At 43.0% G+C, this 19511-nt stretch overlaps 1 protein-coding gene across 1 annotated transcript; it reads left to right on the forward strand.

Moving 5' to 3' along the window:
- Positions 1 to 5352: 5352 nt before the first annotated feature.
- Positions 5353 to 11251, forward strand: si:dkeyp-92c9.2 (uncharacterized protein LOC571482 homolog). Its single transcript, XM_061800900.1, has 2 exons — positions 5353 to 5995; positions 6895 to 11251. The coding sequence occupies exon 2, from the start codon at positions 6971 to 6973 to the stop codon at positions 7958 to 7960; it is 990 nt and encodes a 329-aa protein (XP_061656884.1). The 5' UTR covers positions 5353 to 5995; positions 6895 to 6970; the 3' UTR covers positions 7961 to 11251.
- The last annotated feature ends 8260 nt before the right edge of the window (positions 11252 to 19511 follow it).

Here is a 19511-nt window from a genome sequence, read left to right on the forward strand (position 1 = left end):
TGATGATGTGTTCATCAATGGAGGGGTTAACAGGTTTGACCCTCACCCTGACCCCAGCCAATGACAGAAAGGTTGGCCGGACTCTTCATTAGGTACATCCGGACATTGTAATGAGCTCAAATCTGAGAGCTGCTTGCAAGAATTCTTCCTTTCCAAAAATGGCAATAATCAAAGAAGACATTTTGACTTATTAACACTTTTCAGGTGGCATGGTGGATCAGCTAGTAAAGCGTTGGTCTCACAGTTCTGAGGACCCAGGTTCGATCCCGGCCCCACCTATGTTCTCCCCGTGCCTGCGTGGGTTTTCTCCGGGGCATTCCAGTTTCTTCCCACATCCCAAAAACATGCAACACTAATTGGACACTCTAAATTGCCCCTAGGTGTGATTGTGAGTGCGGCTATTTGTCTCTATGTACCCTGCGATTGGCTGGCAACCAGTTCAGGGTGGACCCCGCCTCCTGCCCGTTGACAGCTGGGATAGGCTCCAGCACTCCTCGTGACCCTTGTGAAGATAAGCGGCAGAGAAAATGGATGGATGGATAATATTTTGCATCATCTACCAAGCCAAGCAAAGCCACACAGACATTAAAGACACTTGTCAGGATAATGTAGTGCAGTTGTAACACTGCAAACTCCCCAAAACACAACAATAAATACTGTATACCAAAGGTGTCAAACTCATTTCTCTTGCGGGCCACATTGTTCCGGTTCCCCTCAGAGGGCTGTTATGACTGTGGAAGAAAAATATTTAATCATCTCATTAAATTTACATCATCAATTCATGAACGAGTTTTGGAATCAGAAATCAAGCGTAATGTGTTTTCCAACTATTCACGGTTGGTAACACAAAAATGCTTGCAATATTTAAACTTGATCATTTGTGATATATGACAATTTGAAATTTTGGTACAGATTTTTACAAGAATCATGGAAAATTACACTCTAGATTTGGCTTCGTGGGCCACATAAAATCATGTGGTGGGCCAGATCTTGCCCCCAGGCCTTGGGTTTGACACCGGTCTGTACACTCTTCAATTGATGCAGGTCGTCAAAATGCAAACTCATTATTGTCCCTGTAAAGAAAAAGTTTTTGAAACTCTTACCTCTCCATATTCATGTAATATTCATGTCAACACTTTCAAGCATTGCACTATTTGTGATGTATTCTGTATCACTGTCAATATAATTGGACTTACCACTTTGCACCGTCCATCCATCCATCCATCCATCCATTTTATCAGCCGCTTATCCTCACAAGGATCACGGGGAGGCCTGGAGCCTATTCCAGCTGTCAATGAGCAGGAGGCGGGGTACACCCTGAACTGGTTGCCAGCTAATCGCAGGGCACATGGAGACAAACAGCCGCACTCACAATCACACCTAGGGGCAATTTTGAGTGTCCAATTAGTGCATGTTTTGGGGATGTGGGAGGAAACCGAAGTGCCCAGAGAAACCCCACGCAGGCACGGGAAGAACATGAAAACTCCACACAGGCAGAGCCGGCCGGGATCGAACCTGGGACCTAAGAACTGTGAGGCCAACGCTTTCCAGCTGATACACCGTGCCGCCCCACTTTGCACTAATTGTACAAATATTATTCTAGTACTTAAGGACTACTAACATTTACAGTATGCATATTTAATCTTCCATAACTGTCATGCAGGTTATGTACAGACCAAAATGCATTTACAGCACAGCAACGCCGATGAGCTTCATCACGGATCTTGGGCGCCCTCTACTGTGAACTACTCGAACTGCACACCAAGACAAAACAATATACTTACGTTCCACGAGAGGGCAGCATTGCAACATGAAGGCCTAAATGCCAAGGAGACTTTGGCTCGTTCAAAATACAAAAACAACTTACCTGTGCCTGCATTAGAGTGACCCGATTTAATACGCATCTTAATACTAGCATTCCCAGGTCAAGATTACAGAAATTATCAATACTACACAAAAATGTCATATAATAGCATACAAATTCATACGTTGTTTAAAAAAAATATATAGCAGAATTTAGGTTGTAAATGTTGGTCAGTGGTTTGTTAGCGCTTCGGCCTGCAGAGAAAACTTTTTGGGTACTTCCAACTGGAAAGTACCATTATTCTTGGAAGCTCCATAAATAATAATACTTGAAATACTTTTAATTTGCCGCACAGGGCGATTTTTTTTCTGAGGATCCCAGTGGCATCAGAGTAATTTGTCACACATAATAACGCTATGTTTATCAAACAACCAGGATCATTGCGTACTTGGAAAATGTGAAAATATGTGTGTTTTGTGCGCATAAATGCGTGAACTGGAACTGTGAATCTGGGGCAAGCAGCATCTCCTCCTCGTTGCAAATGTTTTCCTCCTCAACAGGAACAACGATTGTCCCGAGGTTATGAACGTCACGTGGCACAAATGGCCGCACTACTTCGTGCTTTTCATTTGATTGATTTATCTTGATGGCCTAGAAGTGTTTTCCACAGAAGAAAAAAAAAAGTGCTGTTATTATTTGACTTTTCTACTGTGTTAGTGACTGAATTTTTATCCTCATTCTTACTAGTGAGAAAATTCAGTGAACTAGTCCAATGACTGTCTTACTTGCAACATTTTTACTGCCTTCCACTATTGTATGACAGTTTTAGACTTTTAGAATGGCTAGTTTGCGCTGGTAAAACAACTACATGTCGCTAATGAAGAAAAACTGTGTGCTAGTTGACATCTGTGCGCTAGTAGTGACACGCTAGATGTGAATTAGATCAGGTCACTAGTATAAAAACTACATGCTATGAGTAAGGGAAAACTGTGCACTTTTCTGACAACTTTGTGCTACTATAGTGCTACTTATGGGATATTGAAAAAATGTTCAAATGGCTTGCCATACTTGTTGTGTGTATCTTCTACCAACAGTACTACAACTTCTACTACACAAAGAGACATACCAATACACACACAATAATAATGATGGAAACTGTATTGAACGGGCTGTTGATAAAACACTGGCGGCACTAAACTAGTACACCGCATTTGTTTTCGCATCTTATGAGTTCTCCCCCCTTTTCACAGGTCTTAAACGGGAGATTAAAGAGTCTGATGAGCCTGAAAGGCAGCGGTGCCCCCATGTGAACCTGCACAAGCTCAAAAGTTCCTCCTCACCTTTTCCCAACGCCTCGTTTTTGTTGTTGGGTTTTTTTCCCCAAGGCCCCCCGGGTCTCTGTCCCTTCCACTCGTTCTCAGCGTCTGGCTTTGATGCGTCCCTGTGATGCTGAATCATGTTGCTTTTTGCTCTCTTTGTTCCTGAGCTGAGGATGACATCATGCTCATGTGAAGCTCCAGTAAAAAAAAAAAAAAAGAAAGGAAAAAAAAAGTCTCCCTAATGAAATCTAAAATGGAAGAATATGAACAGAACATTTTGTTTGTGAGGTGAAAATATGATTAAGTGTTCAATGAAAGGAAGGAGTTTTCACAGGCTAAAATGTGCTTACATGGATGGATGGATGGATGGATGGATGGATGGATGGATGGATGGATGGATGGATAGATAGATAGATAGATAGATAGATAGATAGATAGATAGATAGATAGATAGATAGATAGATAGATAGATAGATAGATAGATAGATAGATAGATAGATAGATAGATAGATAGATAGATAGATAGATAGATAGATAGATAGATAGATAGATAGATAGTGGCAAAGAGAAATGAACATCATGCTTATCATTTTTTTGTAACGTGACTACAGACAAGAGAGCAAAACTGCACTGATGCAATAATGATGGAGTCTACGCGGCGTGTTGCCATTTTTTATGGTTGTAATGTAAGGCAAAGAAGTGGGTCAAACGGGGTCATATTAAAAAAAAAAGTCAAATGGTTAAAAGTTCAGGGTGTACCCCAGCTCACGCCCAGAGGCAGTTGAAGTAGACTCCAGCATGCCCGTGACCTTTGTGAGGATAAGCATGATGGAAAATGGATGGATAGTTAAAAAAAAGAAGATTTACTCAAGAAAGACAATGCCAATACCGTACTGGTTATAGTTTTCTGTTTTGGTATAGGACCAACAATATTCATATTTAGACTGACATCAAAAGATGTAATAATTGGCGTATTTATCCAGATTTTATGTGCTGTTCTGAAACATTTAATTGGGAATTAGGGATACGGTTTCTATTTCTCCCGCAGCCGAGCTGGCATCTTAACGTGCAATAGTTGCCAGTAAAAAATTGTTTAGGTTTGCTTTTTGGCTGCCCACATTCTCTTCTTATCTCCGCTGGCCCATCACAATTTGATTGCAGTGTTTTGTTTTTTCTCTCTCTCTTGAGCTTCCTCCAGTTCTGCCCCTGCGGGAAAGCAAGATGCAAGCTTTTATTGCCCCTCTCCTATCTTAATGCAGTCCCCAGACTGCTGTGCGACTGTTATTTGATCTCTTTAGATTGTGCTCGTGTACCAAATTTTGTCACTAGTGAGTCAACTCTGGGCCATTTAGAAATGACGTTCACCCTAAATTCGCATCATCTTTGCATTGAAGACAAAACTGCGATTGACCGCAGGTTAAATGTTAGAACCGCTTCTCGTTACGATGCAGCACAGTTCTGCGACATTGTAAACTCAAACATAACAAAAAATAAAAGTACTATAAATCAAAACCATTATGTCACTGAGCATTATTATTTTCATGGTTTTGGTCTCTGTTAAGTGTTTGTGTTGTATTTTATGGGCCAAATTTGACGTAGCTAATGTGGCCGATTAGTGTATGTGTGTATTGTACGGGCTATAAATCAATGTTTCACAGATTTCAATCAAGTTGTAACATTATTTCATTTTATGTAATAATGGTAAATTTACTATTAATAATACGACTACAAATCTGCAGGTTATTATTTAACATAAAATCAACAAATACGCATACTTTGCAATTCAACTTTTTTTTTGCTTTATCTACGAATGAACTGACCCATCTGCCGTTTTCAAAATCAAATTTAAGGTTTGCCCATCCCCTGATTGACTCTTTACTCCCTTAATGTTGGATTTTTCCTTTTATTCAGTGTGAGCACGCACACGGAGTAAACGGAACAGTCCCCTCTCTTTATGTCGTCAGCATTTTTTACATCCTCTGATTGGTTGGTCAGAGCAAAACCCGCTACAGCCAATTTCTTTGACGAAAAAATATCTTTTGGCAATGTACATAAATTAATTTATTTTCATTTGATTTTTTTAGTTTTTTTTTCGTGTCCTGTTATCACACAAATGTTTGTGTTTTTTTTTTAACTGCTACTACTCGTGGCACAGTTGCACGCTGTACGTTTTTGTATTTTATTCTTTTTTTTTTTTTTTTTTTTTGTAACTCTAGCGGTGGTTTATAGAAGTGAATTCAAGCCCGCTAAATCCCTACTAAAGACTTTTGCGGCAAATGGACCGGCCGCCACTGGGATACAACGAATTAGGGTTAATGTTTGGGTTCGACCGAGCCTGCGCAGCAGCTGACCTCAAATCAGTGGCGGCGGTAGGGGCGGGGCTACGAGTCGCTGTGACCTCCCACTGGCTGCAAGAAACCGAACAACATCTCCGAGAGGTCCGTGTGCCGGGAGCCGGACTCGGACCCCCGCCGCTCCCTTTGGTGAGGATCCCGTGAGGATATCTGGGAGGAAGCCAGACTCGGATCTTCACTCAACGGATGGGAAATAAATACCGCGGGGGGGGTTGCACCTTCAAACATGGAGACAAGACATTTGGTGGCAATATTTCCACGCGTGGCTCCAGTTTGGCTGTGAAGGTGCAGAGGAGGAGGATGACGAGCGCATCCCGTCCGCGCGGCCAAGGCGCTGTTGCATCTGTGAAAAAGCTCTCAAAGCTTCTGCAAGTGTGACTTTTCGTCCGTTTTGTGGCCGAGCGGGGTAGGAAAAAAAAGGAAAAAAGAAACAAAAGTATTCATTGTCAGTCGGTGCAATTTTGCATCTCGGAGGACTGAACCACAACAACTGGCTTTGCACAGTCCGCGTCACTCAGGTGAGCATCTTTCGATCGGACTTGATGTTGCTTGCGTCGTATAACTGCAGATTTGAAAAAAGAACACCCCGTTGCTCTTGGCCGCAATCAAAGAGTGCTAACATCTCATATCACGGACTTTATGTTTAAATTAGGGACATTTTATTCATCTAGTCATTCAAGCAGAAAGGCAGATGTGTACGATATAAAAGTGTGTATAGACTAATCCTTTAGTTATGAGCCACTATCTTGCAAAAACAGTAGATGTATGCTCAGTATTTGGCAAGAGGTTTGTTTTTTAACATCATATTACATGATGCTAAATACTAGATTTACTATACTAGACTAAAATAGAGTAGCAATAACCCACTATGCTGTACAGTACTGTACGATACAATAAACCGTAACTATAGACGTTACTAATGCAAGACTCTCCGTACCCTGAATCATGTCACAATACCAAAAAATATTCAATACCTGCAGTATACCTTAAACTATAACACCAGCATTATCTTATATATACTTCAACAGACTATATAATATTTTAGCTGTGACTTTTGTGTGTGTACCTGTCACACATTTCCTTTTACCGTGAAACTACTTTGACCCAAAAAAAAAAAAAGATTGAGAGGAATCAACAGCGGCTGCCTGCGTGTACTCTCAAGGCTTGTGGACACAATTAATCGCCATAAAACCCCGCTCAATCTTCCAAATTCATAACAATCAGCTGATGGCTCAAAAATGATTATGTCCGTCAACAAATACGGTACAATATGACACAATACTCAGACATCCAAAGATTTTGTCTGTGCCTCTTGAAGATCCTTCAAAATGGATGATATATATATATATATATATATATATATATTTTTTTTTTTTTTTTTTTTTTTTTTTTTTAATTTTTTTTTTTTGAGTTACAGATTGTTCCCAGTGATTTGGTTGAAGACAAGTAAGGGCGAATTTGGTCATCATCATCGTCGTCCTCTCTGGTGCGTCATGGGTACTGTACTATCTCTGTCCCCTGGCTCGCGCAAGTCCAGCTACTATGACAACCGTCCCGGCTCGTTAAGCCACTACCCGAGCCTGAGCAGCCGTTCCCTCAACAGTCAGAAGGACCGAGGCTTGAAGAGAGGCCAGTCCATCTTCCTCCCGCTGCTCACGTGGAAGCGACTGGTCGCCTCCACCAAGAAGAAGGGTAACCCCAAGAAAGGCTCCAATGGTCTGGTTGGCCTCGGTGACCCTCTCAACAACAACAACATAAACATTTACCAAAAGGATCCCGTGCTGCACCTCAATTATGAGAACGTGAGGAAGTCTCTGTCGTGTGCCAACTTGACCAGCTACGAGGTCCCGGCGGGACTCGGCCTGGGCCTGGGCTACGGCCTGGGACTGGGTCAGGGCCACGGGTACGGCTGCGTGAAACCCCAGCCGCTTTCGTCTGTGAAAAAAGTTCCCCAGGGGACGCTGAGCACGTCCCCCAAACGTGTCATCGTCCAGGCGTCCACCAGCGAGCTGCTGCGCTGCTTGGGGGAGTTCCTGTGTTGCCGCTGCTACCGCCTGAAGCACCTGTCCCCGTCTGACCCCGTTCTCTGGCTGAGGGCCGTGGATCGCTCGCTTCTGCTCCAGGGCTGGCAAGACCAGGCCTTCGTCACGCCAGCCAACGTGGTCTTCGTCTACATGCTGTGTCGCGACGTCGTGGACGGCGACCTGGTGGCGTCGGAGCACGAGCTTCAGGCCATCCTGCTCACCTGCCTCTACCTGTCCTACTCCTACATGGGCAATGAAATATCCTATCCACTGAAGCCCTTCCTGGTTGAGGCGGGTAAAGAGGCGTTCTGGGACCGCTGCCTCTCCATCATCAACGCCACGAGCGCCAAAATGCTGCGAATCAACGCAGACCCTCACTTTTTCACGCAGGTGTTTGCGGAACTCAAAAGCGAAGGGAGCTGCGTTCCACAAGACTACAGCCGAGTTCTGGATCGGTGAGAGGAGTTTCAAAAGCGCGTTCTTGATTTTTTTTTTTTCCGATGGTCTTGCCATCAGACACAAACATTCTCCTCCATCTGCTGCTGCAGAAACAGCCATATGTATTTATTTAATTATTCCATCTCTTTATGTTGGTTGCCAATACGTGGCTCGAAAAAATAATAATAAAAGATTTGACTTGAAATATTCACTGTAAAATTGTTGAGTCTAGGATAGAATTAAGTAGAACACTGACTTCCTCTAAGGCTGAATAATCATGACCTAAAAGCACCTAATTATACATCCTCAAATAAATCCTGATGTAAAAATGCAGAATGAACCCCCAAATATTCGTGGTTGGCCTCTGTAATAAAAGTATTATAATAGTGTGCTAAGGACCTATGTTGAAATGAGTTTAGAAGTTTCATTTGGAGAAAAAGTGTCCTTTGCCAAAATCTTGTCATATTGGTGTCAAGGAACTACGTGGAAGTGAGTGGAGGAGATTCATTTAGACAAAATAGTGCTTTGGCACATTCTTGCGGCCTCTAAGGGCAATGATAAAACCTTTTTAAAGGGGTGTCAATTATTTGCTTTTTGCAGCAGGGCGTAGTCCCGAGCCCCCTTAATATTCGGGGGTTTGCTGCATGCATTATTCAATAAATCATTTATAAACATTTTTTTTTAAAAATCCACAATTCGTCCAGGTTATTCTTCATCACCCCGTCCATTTCTTTTTTTTTTTTTTTTTTTGCTCCATCAAGGAACAGCTACAAAAGCAACCGTTTGTGTCGTTTACCTCGAGTTTATTTGAATTCAGGAGCCATTTGCTCCACACCTGTCCCTCCAAACCTCGCACAGCATGTTGTCGGGCTCCAGTTGTCTCAGCTGCCTCTCGGGATCAACGCAACCAGGCTTCCCTCAGCATCCCCGCGCACCTCTTCCGATGGGGTCCAGACCAGAGGACGCCGCTCTCTCGGATTTCCCGTGGTCGTAACCTGAACATGCAAACAGATCGGATTGACATTTTCATCAGAGACTGAATAATAAAATGCGGCACAGACAGTTTAATCTGCCTAAATTGGATATTCCGGGACAATGCCGAGCGATATCGCGACTGGCGGTGAGACCGTACCCAGACTGATGGGAACAGCTGCGTGTCAGTACCATGCGAGTCCTGCGGCTTTGTGTGTTCAGGCTTTTGTGGGTCACCTGGCCTGAGGGGACAGTTGCCTATTTTCACTCTTAATCAAATTCACCGGGGGGGCTTTTCAGTGAGTGGTAGTAGTTTCCTCCCCTAATTTGTGCGGACGTATGTGAGCATAAGCGTGACCGAGTTGTGTTGTGGTCAGCCGCCAGGGTCATCTGATGTTTAGCCCAGGCTGCGTTTCCCCTGCTTCTTGTTGACAGGCCGCCACAGCCCAGGTATTAATTACATTAGCAGATTACGCCCCCCCCCCCCATCCCCGCCCACGCCCCCTCAAGACCTCTGCCCCTTCTCGTCCACCCACTAACCCCCGCAGAGTCCGGCAGCTAATCCAAGCCACGCCGGACGGCCAGCATTTAAATGCCTCGTCATGTGCTCTTTAGTCGGAAGGGGTGTGTGTGTGTGTGTCGACACACGTGTGCTGGTAGCGGCCCGACAGGAGTCCAAATTTGGCTCGGCGTCTCATTTGAGTGTGCTGCAGATTCTCGTCTGTCATCCGCTGCGAGTTCATTAATCTCGTGTTGAATTATTCCGTAGGATGAACCACTGGCACTTGTGCTCCACTGACTTTAATCCCGAAAGTGCATATTAAACACGCCCGCGTGTATCAGCCTTCGTTAGACATGTTGCTGTCGCAATGCTAAAACGTGCGGCGGTGGAATGTCGGCTTCAAACACAAGTGGGGATAAAACTTCACATTTAATTTTTAAATTAATCTTCATCCATGTGACCCACAATTTTTGCAATTCTGTATTCGCTCACATTGTTGTGCGGCTGTCCCCCCCCCCCCCCAAAGTCACAAGACAAGATATAAAACATGACCTTAACACGTAAACAAACACTGTGGCGCACATCCATTCACTGGGTAATCCAGCCCTAATCCCCTCCACCCAATCAGATGAAGAGGGAGCGAGGGATGACGAGATGAGGAGGGAAATACAGTTCGGCATTGGCGCTGCAGTTTTTGACCCCCGGGTTCAGCCTTCAAATCCTCTGCTAACAAAGTGAAGGCCACATAGTCCCAAAACTGCCTATTCCCAGCCCTGTTGGGAGCCAAGCCTGCCTTGCCTCGGCACACGCCTGGGGGGTGGGGAGGGGCTCGCATGAGTCACACCAGTCAACCAGAGACGAGTGACAGTCTGATTCACAAGCAGAAAGAGAGGCTCCTTTTCTTGGCCTTCAAATGGCAACCATTTTGGGCTTATTGTTGCCTCTGCAGCCCCTCGCTCGCACATCTTTGACAAGGACATTTGTGTCTCGGCCGGATCCCCTTCCCCCCCAGCCCCCACCCTTTGCACCGTCCTCGCTTGCACACACACGCACACACTCAGCTGTTCATTAGATTTGACACCACAAGCCCGCCAGCCATTGTCAGGACAAGGAAGGGCAGAATTGCTGCCACGAGGTCTCTCATATTTGGTTTTTATTTAATGAGACCGTGGGTTCGAAGTTAAAGGTTACATCTCCGATTTTTAATCAAATCCGAGGATGACATACTGAGTGCTCAAGTGCTGGTATTTCCTTGTGACATTTTTAATGGTCATAATTAACTTTACAAGCTTCTGCGACCATTTAGTGAGCCTCTCTACCATCCTTGATCGGAGGCAGACATGAAGAAATCACTTCAGTCTCAATGGCCGATGTATCGAATTGTGACACAAAATGGCAACTGTCCCCTCTTTATAGTACCTCTGTCCATTCAGTAACGGAGCCGGACCAGGTACCCGCTCCTCCAATCGTTCCTCGGAGCGGAGCGGCTTCCGAGCCAATTAACTGGTATCTCAGCTGGAACTCGAATCCACTTCATCCAATCAAATCCCTCCTTTGAGATTGACTTGTGGGAAGCGATAACACAACGCTTTGTAGTATCTCTGTGCTTCACGAGGATTTAATGGTTACTTGGACTCTATATTTATCTTACCAGTCAAATTCACAAACCAAAAATAGTAATAAAGAAAAGTGTATAAATATTTAAAACAGTATTTTAAGACCAAAATGGTTCATTTCCTGGAAATATTTAGTGGCAAAGTGGATCATCAGGTTAGCCCAATGACACCAGAAAGTGCTTATATCATAAAGTAGTTTCAATTTTGTTGGAGGTATTAATGAAAAGTACCTGCCATCGTGTGTGTGTTTTTTTTATAACATAAAATAAAAAATATTGAATAACTTTGGACTTGGATTTGAGGGGGCAAGGGCAGAATACAGTAATAAAAAAAGAGGTAATATTTGATAAATCTTTTGCCACTTTGTCATCATTTCTCATTAAAAAAAAAAACAATGACAAATTTTTAAAAAATAAATACTTGAACCTTCATTCAAATAGTGACAGTATGAATAGTAATGGTCACAAAACTGGTCACAATTTGTTTCAAAATTGTTTCTAAACTATACATATTTTCACTCGTGTAACAATAAACTCAATTTCAAAATCAATGTGGTGTAGAAAACAATTTGTTTTGTTCTCTTCATGGAATTTGTTGACAATAGAATAGTGTTAATATCCCACAACTCTATGAGTTGTGTTAAATTATTGGATGCTGCTGCAGGTTCGCATGATCGCCTTAATATGGTGACTGATGTAAATATGGAGGTGTGTTCCCAAAAAAAAAACCAATAATAATGTCAAATATGGAGAGAAAACAATAGGATAACGTAACAGTGTTGTTTTGTAGAACGCATGCTGGTTGGTAGTTTAGAAATGTTTTTTTTTTTTTTATCCGATCGTGGTCTGCTTTTTATACATCATGAATTCTTGTTTTCTTGATATTTGTTGGTCGTTTTTAAAAAACTGTTTTTAACAAGCATGTTGTCAACATTCTTTGTGATTTTTAATCGTCATCAAGACTGTTCATCCGTAGAAACACTGTAAACAAAAGATTTTAAACTTGTTGGTTCCAGCTCTTGAAATAGAAAAGCATGTAATTTGTCTGGCGAATTCTTATTTTAAAAATCTGAAATGGTGATCACTGGGGGGTCTGAAAACGGTTTATCATTTTTATGTGTTAAACGTATCCGGGAACCCTTTTAAGTCACTATCGTTATCAACTTGATCAAGTTAGCGGCTATCGGTGGCTCCTGCCATCATGCAGCAGATGGTGACACAAAGATGGCCTTTGTACTTGTGGTGTTTGTCTCGGGCAGCCCCCGGGCGGCGTGCGTACACACAGATTGTTTCGCATTTTCGTTTACAGCGGCAACAGATGTGAGAACAAAGACAAATATACAAATGCAACATAACTGTCAAGTTTCAGTCTTGACTTCCAGCCGGGCCGTTCTGGCTCCTCCCGTTTGGTTACGTTGCTCAGTAACGTCCCACTAAAACACACAAGCAGCACATTACTTGAATGAACTTTCATAAGGTCACCAAAAGTGTGTCGCTTTAATTAGAAAAAGAGAATTTGAAGACAAAAGCATGTTTTCATGATGGCGACAATGTTTACTATGTGGATTACTGAATAAAATGTGGAGCTGAAATACAACTCTGGTGTGAATGAATTTTATTGTTTGAACACAGATGGACTAAAACTGCCTCTGTCTACAATGCGGCTAATTTAACGTCGCCAGCGGAGTCACGTTGGAGATAAAATACTTAAGCGTGCAGCGGCGCTTCACAATGGCCCGCAGTGCAGATGGCCGCCGTCTGAGGCTGTCGATGCAGTCAATCATCCCCCACGCTGCAACTGCAGGTGGAAGCGTTGCCCGCTGCGATGGAAGTGTGTGCGGTTTCGGAATATGAGGGAACCCTGCGGAGCTCGCAGGCGATTAAAAAAAAAAAAGACGGCAGCAAAGTATTCTGGTATTGTGTGCCCGTGTAGCACGACTGTGGGCTACGGGGTGCCTGCAACACAGTCCACCTGCAAGTACTATCTTCAAATTTCACATTTAACTGTACTCAGCTGAGCTTCAGCAGCATGCTTGTCCTTTGTACCAGTCGAAAATGCTTTGAGAAAAGACTTCAAACTGTGGCTTCGTGGCTAGCAAGTCTGTTTCAAAGATGAGAGGTTTGGCGCTCGGGCTCGACTCGGGTCGTGTGGGTGAAGTTGTCACATTCTCCCCATGCTGACCGAGGTGCTCCCGGGCAAGCGGGAGGCAGCGTTCCATTTCTGGTTCTGCAGTATTTTGTTGTCCAAGTCTAGTGAACTTGATGCGAAGGGGTGAGGGCGGGGGCACGGGCAGGTGTGAGATGAAGCTGCATTCAAATATCGCTCGGAGTTCTCAAAAAGGCATATTGTCCCTTTTAGTAACATCTATCTATCCATTTTGTTAGCGGCTTATCCTCACAAGGGTCGTGGGGAGTGCTGGAGCCTATCCCAGTTATCAACAGGCAGGAGGCAGGGTACACCCTGAACTGGTTGCCAGCCAATCGCAGGGCACATCGAGACAAACAGCCTCACTCACAATCACACCTAGGGGCAATTTAGTGTCCAATTAATGTTGCATGTTTTTGGGATGTGGGAGGAAACCAGAGTGCCCGGAGAAAACCCACGCAGGCACGGGGAGAACATGCAAAATCCACAGAGTCGGGGCCAGGATCAAACCCGGGTCCTCAGAACTGTGAGGCCAACGCTTTACCAACTGTTCCACCGTGCCACCTTCTTTAAGTAACAATACTTTGCTATTATTTCACCTTAAAACGACAGCCATAAGATATTTGGAAAGGGATTTACTGGCATAGATGGAAAAAAATGCACCTATACTGTCCATATATTCAAATATAGTGCAAAAGGTAAATAGATGACCCTTAGAAATGTTATGAGTGAGCAGATGAACTGTTTAAAGTGTGTTTCCTGTATTGTACCTCGCACAATAATATAAATTAAAAATAATAAATCCCTAAATCCCTTGCCCTAAATCAAATGACTCAAAAACAATTTTCTGCCAAAAGAGTTTACTCAGCATACTGCAACAGATCTACCAGTGGTCTCATGGCATTGGCAAATTATTGTTCAAATGACATTAAAAATAAGTTCACAGCGCTAGACATGCTGGCAAGAGCAAGCAAAGGAGAAGCCATACGGCTCTGGGCGGACATGATGTCAGCGGTCAAGCCAGGGCCGACCCACTCCGAGGCCAGAATTCTTTGATAAAAAATAAAATAAAGAAGGGACAAGATGAAGAGCTTTTGCTGCAGATGGCTGCCACCCGATATGACTTCAGGCCATCTTTTTTTTGTGTCCTTGAAGGGCGCAAATCACACGCCTCTGCTTCCCCGTGTCAGAACTTTGGGACGCTTCTGTTCTGCGGTTGCTTTTGGAGGCCTCAGCTGCTCTTCACTGACTCTTACGAGCCCGCATGTTGCCAACGCCCTCCGTCGTCGCTTAAGAGGAAAAGATTACTGACCGCGAGGGGGTCGGGATGTGGTACCAAATGAATCATCTTATGTTGTCCATGCTTGTTTTTGGCTAACCGTTTGAATTTATCAACCTTTTCTAACCAAACAAACTTGCGAGGTGGGGGTCATGGAACCAGTTCCATTCATTAATTCTAACTTCAAACATAGTCGTTGATCACACGTGGTCGTAGACAGTTGTGAAGTTTTTTCATTTTGGAATAATATTGAGCTGTCAAGTACTGTTACAACTTAGTTCAACTAGTACTGTGGAGGGGGGAGGGGGGCATGCAGCAGGCTTGTATTGAGGTCCTAACATTTGTGACCAGCATCTAGGCTAAAACTATTGACTGAAAAGTTGCACAAACATAAAAACGTTCATGTTTACAATTTCTGACATTGGGGCCCATTGTTTCTCAGCTAATACGAATCCACCACAAGAACATTATAATGCACATTTATGACCCGATAGCAGCATTGATTGCGGGAACACGAGGCCTCAGTGAAGAAGCCACATGCCAATTAGCCAACATCTTTGAACTAAAACCCCCTTTTTGATCATTTTATTAGTAAAGGCCAATCTGGCATCATCAGAGCGAACATAAAGTTCATAAAACTAATTGCAGCGGGCAAAAGGACATTAGGAAAACCGGATAATGGTCATAAATATCGTCATGTGCTTTGAGCTCATTAGATTAAAGTTTGAAGAAAGATGCTTATTGACGTATTAAAATCATGACGTGAGTTTCAATTTCACGCCTACAACAGGAATTAATAGAAAAATTAATTTTTTACCTCCAAAAAAAAAAAAAAAACAGCTCATAAATCATGGTGGACAGTCAGCTACTACTTGAAGATGACAGATTCAGTTCTTTGAACCAGCTGGTCATGAAACCACCGCTACAGATTCCTCAATTCATTCCAAAATATGCATTTAAATAACCGAGGTGGCATCTCAAATATGTCCAGATTAGTAAGCGTCCAGCCTTGCAGCATGTCAGTTTAGAGGGACCCAAGCAAATAGCAATCTGGCCCTCATGTTACTGTAATCTCCAACATGTGACCTCCCCCTCGGGTCTGATCATGGAGAGATGCTGGAAAAACCTGCCGGGCTCACCAGAGCAGTGGTGGGTCTGCCCTGAGAGGATTTAGGGGCAAAAACACAGCTCTGGGACACATATTATGCTAAATCCTCTCCAACTCATTACAAAATCCTAGCTGCGCGGCTGGTAATCCCTAAAGAGAGGCAGACCAGGTGCTGGCCTCTCTGTAATGGAATTGCAGGCCGCTTTAAGTGATTGCATCAACAATCAGCCAGGCCTGATCAATTAGATTAGAGCGAGACGACTCATATTTGCACAATGTCAAAAGACAAAGAAATGTAGCCACTCGTCCATTACCCCGGCCATTTGTCTTCGTTAGGGTCACATGAAAGGAGAAATCAGCCAGGCTGATTCCGGGTGAGAGCATGAACACATTCATGCAGACAAAGAAACATAATATTCCAAGGAGGCGATAAATAAAAATCCCAGATATTGGGCCCTAGATGACATTTTCACCAATATGTAAATTGCATGCACTGTGGAAAACAGTGTAAAACTGGTGACCAGAACACTACTGATGGTTTTTACCATGGAAAACTTGAGAAAGCACCAAAAGCGCAAAATGAAGTCTGAAGTGATGGAATAGGAAGTGGAAGACAAAAGAACAAAGTACTGCATTACAAGGAAAGACTATCAGAACAGAACATCCATAAAACTGCTCTGGAAGATGCAGAGAAAAAGAAAGGCAATACTACAAGCACATCCAAACGACATCACCCTAACCCTAACACCACACTGATATACAGTAAAGAAAATAAGTATTCCCACTTGGAAATCATGGAGAGGTCTGAGATTTTCATCGTAGGTCCATGTCCACTATGACAGAAATAATTTAAAAAGAAAAATCCAGAAATCACAACGTAAGATTTTTTTAAGGATTTATTTGTGTGATACAGCTGTAAATAATTATTTGAACACCTGTCTATCAGCTAGAATTCTGACCCTCAAAGACCTATTAGTCCGCTTTTACAAGTCCCCCTCCACTCCATGTATTATCGTGAATCAGATGCATCTGTGTGAGGTCGTTAACTGCATAAAGACACCAGTCCACCCCATACAATCAGTAAGACTCAAACTTGTAGCATGGCCCAGACCAAAGAGCTTTCCAAAGACACCAGAGACAAAATTGTACAACTCCACACGGATGGAAAGGGCTACGGAGATGTTGCCAATCAGCTTGGTGAAAAAAGGTCCACTATTGGAGCAATCATTAGAAAATGGAAGAAGCTAAACATGACGGTCAATCTCAATCGGAGTGGAGCCCCCATGCATGATATCACCTCGTGGGGTCCCAATGATCCTTAGAAAGGTGAGGAATCAGACCAGGACTACACGACAGGACTTGGTCAATGACCTGAAAAGAGCTGGGACCACCGTTTCCAAGGTGACTGTTGGTAATACATTAAGACGTCATGGTTTGAAATCATGAATGGCACGGAAGGTTCCCTGCTTAAACCAGCACATGTCAAGGCCCGTCTTAAGTTTGCCAATGACCATTTGGAGGATACAGAAGAGTTATGGGAAAAAGATTTGTGGTCAGATGAGACCAAAACTGAACTTTTTGGTCACAATTCCACTAACCGCGTTTGGAGGAAGCCGAATGATGAGTTCCATCTCAAGAACACCATCCCTACTGTGAAGCATGGGGGTGGTAGCATCATGCTTTGGGGGTGTTTGTCTGCACATGGGACAAGACGACTGTATTAAGGAGAGGATGACCGCGGCCATGTATTGAGATTTTGGGGAAAAAGCTCTTTCCCTCAGTTAGAGCATTGAAGATGGGTCGTGGCTGGGTCTTTCAACATGGCAGTGACCTGAAGCAGCCAGGAAAACCAAGGAGTGGCTCCATAAGAAGCATATCAAGGTTCTGACGTGGCCTAGCCAGTCTCCAGACCTAAACCCAATGGAAAACCTTTGGAGGGAGCTGAAACTCAGTGTTTCTCAGCGACAGCCAGAAACCTGTCTGGCCTCGAGAAGATCAGAGTGGAGGAGTGGGCCAAAATCCCTCCTGCAGTGTGTGGAAACCTGGTGAACAACTACAGGAAATGTTTGACCTCTGTAATTGCAAACAAAGACTACGTACCAAATATTAACATTGTTTTTCTCAGGTGCTCAAATACTTATTTGCACCTGTATTACACAAATAAATCATTTAAAAAATCATAGATTGTGATTTCTGGATTTTTCTTTTTAGATGATCTCTCTCACAGTGGACATGCACCTACGATGAAAATTTCAGACCCCTCCATGATTTCTACGTGGGAGAACTTGCAATATAGCAGGCTGTTCACGTGCATATTTTTTTCACTGTAGCTATAGCTGAATTGATATTGAGTTTTATAAGCTTTTCTTTCTAAAATCTTAAAAATGTTCACACCAGTAGAAAAGATCTGTTCTTCCTGTCCGTCATTTGCGCCTCCTCGTCATGGTAACACACAGCAGTGCCTTCCAGACGCACTATTTCTAGATGCGAACTCATCGCAATTTGTCTCAGGTTTGGTTCAAATTGTGCATGCTAAATGAAATGCTAAAAATGAATGAACCACTCTTAACATGTGAGACGTGTGACTGAAGCCCTCCTGGAGAGGGAAAAAAAAGGGTAATTGGTAACAATTGCTGTGAATGAGAGGAGAGAACAAGTGGAGAAGTAAATGGATTTGAAAAAAAAACAGGTTATGAATGTGAATATGTGCTCAAGCATGTATGTAATGCTTGTTAATAAGGGATGTCGGGGATTTGCCTGAATAGACATAATATGCAAATCGCATCCTTTATATCAATGATTAAGGGATTACATCACAACAGCAAGAATCCCTTTCTTACTAAGTGGGATGCACTAAGGTCTAGTGGAGTCTGATTGGTGATGCTCGAGCGGGGAGAAGAGATGAGCTGGCCACCAAATCAGAGTCCTGCAAAGGAGAAAATGGTGATTTGAATCATTTTGATATCGTCATGTACATGGACAGGCTGTTCTTAACATTTTTTCATATTACAGTCCTGGGTTGCTGCATCAGGCACAAAAGATAATGAGTTTCAAATTCGGACATGGCAACATAAACCTAAACAGTGGTGGGTAGAGCAGTCAAAACTAAGCTACTTGAGTACTGAGGAACCGGTGAGTAAATTCTGAATGTCAAATGAAAAAAAATCTATATAAAAATAGGAATGTGCAAGAAGATAGAAAATCTCACATTGCTCACTGAAAAAACTTGAAACTTGCAAAAGTAAAATATTTTGAAACTGGTTTGAAACGAAATTATGCTAACTTACCTTTTTGTCCTACTCTCTGACCTAGCCAGTGGTATTCTGGCCCACTCTTGATGAGAAAACTTCTCTATAGGTCTCAGTTTTGAAGAATACATTCTCCTAACTTCATGTTCAACTCCTTCAAGAGACCTTCAATAGGATCAGGACTCTTCACAATAGTCTGATGTTTTGTTCTTGGTCATTTTTGGGATATTTTTAGCTATATATTTTGGCGTTTTATCCTGGGGGAACCACCTTCGGCTGAGACCAAGCTTACTGACACTGGTCAACACATTTTGCTCCAGACTGTCATTATAGTCAAAAAGAGATTTCCTTGTACCAAGTGACACCCAGTGCCAGCTGTAGGAAAGCAGCCCCATAACAAATTGAAACAATTGGACAGGACCAATTTTGTCCAATTGTTTGTTTTCCTAGGCTATTAAAACATATACGCCTTATGACAACTTACACATGACATATGCGACCCCACTACTAGTTTCACTTACCACTGAGGAGTTTGCTCATCACACACTGTTTAAAGATAACAATAAATGTTGTGATATTGAGATAAGACCTACCTTTATGTGATGTATGCGTGCCTCAAGTCTATCCAAAAGTGAGTAACAAAATTATTTCCATATTTTTTCAACAATACAAGCTTGTGTAAACAGTTATTGTACTATCATG

Source organism: Syngnathoides biaculeatus, chromosome 1 (genome assembly GCF_019802595.1).
Source record: "Syngnathoides biaculeatus isolate LvHL_M chromosome 1, ASM1980259v1, whole genome shotgun sequence".
Classification (NCBI taxonomy): domain Eukaryota; kingdom Metazoa; phylum Chordata; class Actinopteri; order Syngnathiformes; family Syngnathidae; genus Syngnathoides; species Syngnathoides biaculeatus.